Raw genomic sequence first — 7,902 nt, 5'->3', positions numbered from 1 at the left:
AGAGCAAGCTAAATAACTAATGTTCCAAGGAGGAAGGAGAACTACAAAAACCGGTGGAGAAAGAAACACACTTAAGGAGACTGATTAAATGAAAAGCTGAACCTTATAGAAAAACTGCAGGGGCGTGACTAGGGGAGACCAACGGGAGCACAGGACCTGGGAGGGATAACCTGGAGGGGCTGCAGACCAGGAGACACACGAGGGAGACGCAGACGCAGACCATGACACTACCATCAATGACACAACGCATTTTATGTCATTATTGACAAGACCATTACGGTGGGTCACACAGACCTACACACCACACGGGTGTTGTCAGGACTGATCTGTGGCACAGCTCCCCTCGCTGCTGCCTCTGCTCAGCCGGTACTTCTCCCCCAGCTACTCGTGCCCAGCAGTCGTGCATAAATATATTAAAAAATCATGAGTCAGTATGTGGCTATAAGCTGTTCATGTCTGGACATGTGGGGCAGATATTTAACTGTTTTGTTCTGTCGTGAGACAGATGTGGGTGGTTTATCCCCCACCCAGTATTCTCTTGGGCTGGTTGCCCTCAGCGTATTTTATCAGCAGGAAACCTGTAAAATTTGACATTCTGTCCTTTTGATTGTTTGTGCAGCCTACAGCTCTACGTGTGTTAACCATGCTGATGGGTTTTATTTCAGTGCGTCCCAGGACAGCTGTGGCTACAGGATAGCTCATCACCATCAGTGTGTGAATGGATGAATGATACAATGTAGTGTAAAGCACTTTGGAGTCCTCTGACTCCGAAAGACGATATACAAGTGTGGGTCATTTATTATTTATCACTTCACCCTGTTTACTGACAACTGAATGATAACAACAACAGTGGTCAACATGATGTGCCGGCTTCTTGCCCTCCAGCCAGGGGCTTGGGGGCAGGGTTGTGGGCACGTGACAACACGTGTCAAGGGGCTTACAGCTTTACTAGCTGTTTTGTTGAAATGACTAGCTAACTACTAGTAGCTTCACTTTTGCTGGAATTCATCCAACTGCAGACAAATGAGTTAGCAGTTGTTCCACAAGCCTTTGATAACAAATGGGTTCTCTTGTTAGACAAGTTCAGTGTTTTCCATCCAAGCGAACCGAGTAGACCAAGGCTGAGCGGTGGAAAAGACCCGTTGGTAAAACGGGATTCATGAGGCCTCAATGTCATTCAGAGGAAGTGAAGGACTACACAAGAAGCTCAGATCCAAACACCACAACCTCTGTCTGATCTGAGTTGACCAAAGTCATCAAGGTCTATGTTACTTTACTGTAAAACACATTCAAAGTGAAAAAGTACAACTAAGTTGTTTTTTTAACACATTTTTTTCTAGAACATCAAATCTAGAAATACCCTTCAAAATAAAATACATGAGTCTGTAGGTTTTACATCTGTATAGTTTAATCTGAGTTGGAGGTCAGATTTCCCTTTAAAACAGCTTTAATATAGTTCTAATAAAAACAGGTTTACGATTACAACAACAGCAGTAATGGTGAAACTGTTGGACAACCCAGTATCACGCAGAAAAGGAAATGATTACCAGATTACAGATTGCAAGCCAAAATGAAATGTTTCGTACAAAAAACTAAAACCTTATTCTGCTCTTTATTTTGTATTTTGAAAGAAGTGATTCACATTCAAGCCACATTTCTGACTTATTGTCATCTATCTGCATAACAAGATTTCTGGAGACACTCGGGATTATATGAACAACATCGTTGTGGAAACAAAAACACAGACTTCACTTCACAAATGAATAACAAAGCTTCCTTTACTTAAGTGGTTCACACACAATGACAAGAAGTTATTAACCAATCAGTCCTCTAGTTATGTTACAGACGTTAGAGGTCAAAAAGTCAACTTAAGATGCCCTTCAACGCAGCAGATGGTCTACCAGCATTTTAATGCTGCCTGACCTGGCGAATCATGACAATGGAGAAGAGTAGACCCATTACCTGAAAGACAGGGAGACAGGAGGTCAGACAGAGAAACAGGTGGTCAGAGAGAGAGACAGGTGGTCAGACAGAGAAACAGGTGGTCAGAGAGGGAGACAGGTGGTCAGACAGGGAAACAGGTGGTCAGACAGGTAGTCCGTTGGTCAGACAGGTAGTCAGATTGTCAGACAGGTAGTCAGATGGTCAGACAGGGAGACAGGTGGTCAGACAGGGAGTCAGATTGTCAGACAGGGAGACAAGTGGTCAGACAGGGAGACAGGTGGTCAGACAGGGAGTCAGATTGTCAGACAGGGAGACAAGTGGTCAGACAGGGAGACAGGTGGTCAGACAGGGAGTCAGATTGTCAGACAGGGAGTCAGATGGTCAGACAGGAAGACAGGTGGTCAGACAGGGAGACAGGTGGTTAGACAGGGAGACAGATGGTCAGACAGGTAGTCAGATGGTCAGACAGGGTGACAGATAGTCAGACAGGATGACAGATGGTCAGACAGGGAGACAGATGGTCAGACAGGAAGTCAGATTGTCAGGCAGGTAGTCAGATGGTCAGACTGGGAGACAGATGGTCAGACAGGGAGACAGGTGGTCAGACAGGGAGACAGGTGGTCAGACAGGTAGTCAGATTGTCATACAGGGAGACAGGTGGTCAGAAAGGTAGTCAGATTGTCAGACAGGGAGACAGGTGGTCAGACAGGGAGACAGATGGTCAGACAGGTAGTCAGATTGTCAGACAGGGAGACAGATTGTCAGACAGGTAGTCAGATTGTCAGACAGGGAGACAGGTGGCTGAATGAGGATGAGACATCAGTGGAACTTACTGCTGTGACTGCAAATCCAAACAGGAAGCCCATCATCACCTTGAAGACTAAGTCTGCTATGCTGAATAAAGCAAGACTGCAGGGCTGTAGGAGAGAGGAAGTCATTAAACAGGTGATAAACTGGATGCTGTTTGTTTCAGCTGGCAGGTGCACAGATTAATTACCTGCGAATAGATCAGGGCTGGTCCAGAGGAACCCTGTGGGTCAACAAGAACTACATGTAAGAACTGCAAGCAAACAACATCTGAACCCAAACAACGCATTCATGCATGAGTGGAAGTAAGAACATGTCATTGACTGGTTTTGGGAAAACACACCTGAGGTCTGGGTTTGCAGTTAGATATGCTGCTGTAATCAGGCATGCAGCCACAGGAGTCAGGAATGGCTGAACCCCAGTCCTCAGCACTAGCTACGCCACAGCACTGGAACTGAAAAACCAGAAAGGCTTGAATTAGTTTCTTCTTCACAAAAACCAAAGAAAGTTATCACTGAAGAAATATTTTGAGGTCAGCTCAAATCAAGATGGCCACCACAGATTATCAACATTAGGAAACACAAAAATATATAATTTCCCTCGAACAGTCATAGTATTATAGATAAAAGTGTTTAGAATGTTGATGTAAGCAACCACTAGAGGGTGGAACTTGACCTGTCCTAACCCTTATGAGTATAAATATCCAAACAGAACACATCTTACAGGTCCTTGCAGGGATTCAAGCAAGGCTCTGGAATCTTCGTTTTCCATTATAGGATTGACAAATTCCTTGGCTCCATGCTCTATGGTGTCTTTTACCTACAATAAGAGAGAAAGAACATGATTCTCATTCCAGGTGACCATCAGGAGGTGAGATACTGGCAGGAAGACTGCTTAGATTTATTGGAGACAGTGAGCAGTTGCACTTCATCCATTACTTCCATAGCTACCAGACTGAAATTCCCAAATAAAAACATGGGGAAAGTGGTCTATCAGTTGACGTTGGAATGATTTAATTCCTGTTTAATAAACACCTGAAAACGTTTCTCTGAGACAGACTGGTGGCATGCAAGCCATCCATCCATCCATCCATCCATCCATCCATCCATTTATCTATTTATCCATCCGTCCATTTATCTATTTATCCATCCATCCATTTATCTATTTATCCATCCATCCATTTATCCATCCACCCATCCATCCATCCATCCATCCATTTATCTATTTATCCATCCATCCATTTATCTATTTATCCATCCATCCATTTATCCATCCACCCATCCATCCATCCATCCATCCATTTATCTATTTATCCATCCATCCATTTATCCATCCACCCATCCATCCATCCATCCATCCATTTATCTATTTATCCATCCATCCATCCATTTATCTATTTATCCATCCATCCATCCATCCATCCACCCACCCATCCATCCATCCATCCACCCACCCATCCATCCATCCATCCATTTATCCATCCATTTATCCATTTATCCATCCATCCATCCATCTTTTCATCTTGATGGCACTATATACGGGCCTTTTGTTATTTACTGTTTGATTACCTTGTTTCTCACAACTGCCACAATGGTCCCAAAGATCAGCATGACGATCATTCCAGCCACCATGAAACCTGCAAACTGCACAATGAAAGAACAGAATATCAAAGAACAATTATCAGTTTTAGCTTTGTTGACTGATCAGACATTTTAAAACAAACTGTAAAATGGAACAAAAATCAAACTTTACTATTTTGAGAGCGAGGCTGTTCTCAGAGCAAGCTGCAAAGATTCCCAGAGCGGACATGCCGAAGACTCCGAGGGCAATCACCCAAATCCAGCCTACGCCCGGGCCACCAAACGTTGACATCTGTACGTTTACAACAAAATGACACTAAATGTTAGGTTGAAAAATTATCTCTAGAATTCTCACTGACTTCTCAAACACCCTGACCATAAAAAACATCATCCCAGGATAACGTTCCATTCATTTTCACATATGTAAACCTTCTAATGCAGCCAGCCACTAGGGGGCAGTCTGGGTCTTTCTGATTTTAACTTCCATGTTACGTCATTGGCCGTGTTCGAGTTGAGCAGGGCTTCGCCTGGAAAAGAGACGCAGCAGGGGGAGTGACTGAAAGTCGGCATTAAAATCGGACAGACTTCCCTACATGTAGCTTGTGGGTGACGACGGCTGAAGATATGGCGTTATCGTTCATATTTGTTTAAATTGTCATTTTAATTCTGGTGCCTGTTAGCAACTGAAACACATCTTCACATGCTTGTGGATATCATTTATGGTAGACATGTGACATGTAGAAAACATGCGACCAACTAAGATTTCACATTCGACCACCAGATTTTTGGATCAAAATGGGAACCAATCAGATCTTAGATCAGGTGAGAGCCAGGCGTTTCCCATCATGCCCTAGGTTTTGCAGCCGGTGGAGTGCAACTGCAGTGCTTTGCTCCAAAATCTGCGGCCGCCTTGATCTCCCAAGGTTATTGTTGCCTACGTATGCATGACGCCAGAGCAAGTCGGCGTTAAGCCGGACACAAATCTAACCGGCAAGCACTGCTCGCCGATCACCGGCGCAGAACTGGCCCATCTTGACTACGGCCAATATTTCCTGTTCTTCTTCTTTGTCTATATTGTCCACAGACATAACCAGACAGAGCAACATGGTTAAATTTTAAACAAAACAAGCACCCCCTAGTGTTTGGTTCTAGTAAATGTTCTAAGCCACACCCCCTTCAAATAAATAACACTTAGTGAAGAAATAAACACGATGAATTTCTTTTCCAGGTGTATTTGATGTTAGCTTGCAGCGGTTTGTTTAAGCTTTTATGTCTCCAACATGTTCAACTGGAATAAATATGTTTATGAAAACACCAAGCAGATTTGTGAGGGGGCGGGGCTTCCAATCCTGTTCCTTCCAAAAATACAACATGGTGGCTCCTGTAAACAAACTCCACTTTCAACAGTGGAAGCAGGCGGAAACTTCTGTATAATCTGGATTAACACACTGATCTCAGGGGGTCGCTTTTGTAAATAAATCAACATTTCTCTAGTTTACCAATTACTGTCAACAAAATAACTTTAACCCATTTCAAACGAGGCATGGGGGAATTCAGTACTAATGTTGTGATGTTACCTGGATGGAGGAGGCGGTCGCCCTCACCGCCGAATAAATCAGCAAACATCCGAGGATCTGTGGGCAGAGACTTTCTCTTATTCACTTTGCTTCAACACAACTAAAATATTGTTTTACACATTAGCAAAATGATCCCCGCTGAAGAAACTCCCCTTTAAACAGACGCTCACACAGATTCACAGAAATAAAACACGTAGCATGTTTAGTAAATGTAATAAAAGCATTTAATCTCCTGCTCTGGCTGAAATTTTGGTGTTATGGATGTTTTTGTACTCAGATTTTTCTTCCCCTTTGTTTCATTTTATTGATGGTGTTTGTAATTTCGGAGCAGCAACACTAGAGGAGGCCAGAGAGCTAAAGACAGGCCTGAAGCAGCTCTGCAAAAAAAATAATAAAAAAACAGAATAAAATCTAATTAAGATGGCATGGATAATAACAACCAGCAGGAAAAGGGAAATGTGAGCCCTGACTGGAAGACAACTGGTTTAAATCACATCCAGAGTAAAAGCAAAGAAGCTAAAAGTCACTTTAATGCTGTGCTCACATTTTTGGAGCATGTTATGAACATTTATCTGCCTCCCTAAGCTCCGCCTCTTTACAGTAGATCTTTCTCAGGTCTTTTCCCCGCCAAAGAACAGGAAATAACACAGAGAGCTGGGTGGGGTCTGGATTGGGGAAGGGAGGCCAGTCTGTGTCAAGGTTTCTCTCTTATTAAAGGATTCGATGATTGTTCAGAAAAACTTTTTTTTAATGTGCAGTTTTCATTTATCATTATTAGTTCATTTATTGGTGGATTTTAGGCACGGATGATTCAGAAATTGAAATGTTTTTTTTTTTTACTTTTAGGAAAAAAAAGTTTTTATTTTGTCATTTCTGCAGAAAAATTATTACAGCATTGCAGGTTAGTTGGTGCAGAACGGCATCAATTTTCAAAACATATGAAACGGCATATGAAAAAAAGTCATTACATTTTACATAAGTTTGTGTACGTCATCGGACATCTTCTCAACATTTCAGATAAAGTAGAATTCTTGTTAAAGTTTTCTGTTTTTTGTAGCAAAAAAGTAAAAAAAAAATTATTTTTACTTACCCCAAACAACACATTGAAGAAGATAAAAACACACTTCAGGCAGCCGTTGATTTTGCCCATGTTTTCTTTTACGTTTGTCTCTGAGGAGGACGAGAGCGAAGAGGAGCGGTCTGTGATGAACTGATGAGAAAAAACAGTGCTTCAGTACCCAGAGCAGGTCTGCAGCCAATCATTGCAAACAGCAACACCCCCACACATGTACACACACACACACACACACACACACACACACACACACACACACACACACACACACACACACACACACACACGAAACAAAAGTTGTACCAGGAGCGGAAACCCAACAAATGAAACTGAGGAGTGGATGAAGGAAGCAAAAACATGTTTTCAGGTTGAAATTTTCGAGCTTTTTCTCCGCTGAATTTTTCCAGATGTGTCTCTGGTGAACGCTACTGACTCAATTAAATATCTTGGTGTCTGGTTAGATCCATACCTCTGCTTCAAGACTCACATTCGAACTGTCATAAATAAAATTAACTTTAGTCTGAAAACTCTGTATAGGTCTATGAGGTGCTTTGACTTTACAGTACGAAAACGCATCGTCACTCAGCTTTTAGTTCCACTGTTAGATTTCGCTGACAGTTCATCAGAACTCTACAGCTTCCTGTCTCCACTCTGTTGATATTATTCATAATAAATGATAAATGACCCGCACTTGTGCAGCGCCTCTCAGAGTAAGGACTCCAAAGCGCTTTACACTACAGTGTATCATTCATCCATTCACACACACATTCACACACTGGTGGGGATGAGCTACGATGTAGCCACAGCTGCCCTGGGGCGCGCTGACAGAGGCGAGGCTGCCGAGTGCAGGCGCCACCGGTCCCTCCGACCACCACTATAATAGCTTATGTCGTTTTGTTTTACGTTGTCCGTGTCGTAC

The 7,902-nt window shown here is 42.8% G+C and overlaps 1 protein-coding gene across 1 annotated transcript; it reads right to left on the bottom strand.

Annotated features, from left to right (window-relative positions):
- Window positions 1–1,386: 1,386 nt before the first annotated feature.
- LOC107372353 (tetraspanin-8) lies at window positions 1,387–7,155 on the bottom strand. Its single transcript, XM_015940557.3, has 9 exons — window positions 6,999–7,155; window positions 5,909–5,965; window positions 4,504–4,623; window positions 4,320–4,394; window positions 3,475–3,570; window positions 3,095–3,205; window positions 2,942–2,974; window positions 2,778–2,861; window positions 1,387–1,962 (listed from the first exon to the last, which is right to left on the bottom strand). The coding sequence occupies exons 1-9, from the start codon at window positions 7,056–7,058 to the stop codon at window positions 1,909–1,911; spliced, it is 690 nt and encodes a 229-aa protein (XP_015796043.3). The 5' UTR covers window positions 7,059–7,155; the 3' UTR covers window positions 1,387–1,908.
- Window positions 7,156–7,902: the final 747 nt, after the last annotated feature.

Source organism: Nothobranchius furzeri, chromosome 1 (genome assembly GCF_043380555.1).
Source record: "Nothobranchius furzeri strain GRZ-AD chromosome 1, NfurGRZ-RIMD1, whole genome shotgun sequence".
NCBI classification, from domain to species: Eukaryota; Metazoa; Chordata; class Actinopteri; order Cyprinodontiformes; family Nothobranchiidae; genus Nothobranchius; species Nothobranchius furzeri.
Note: the sequence above shows the minus strand (reverse complement) of the source record. Positions and strands in the feature narration are given on the sequence as shown.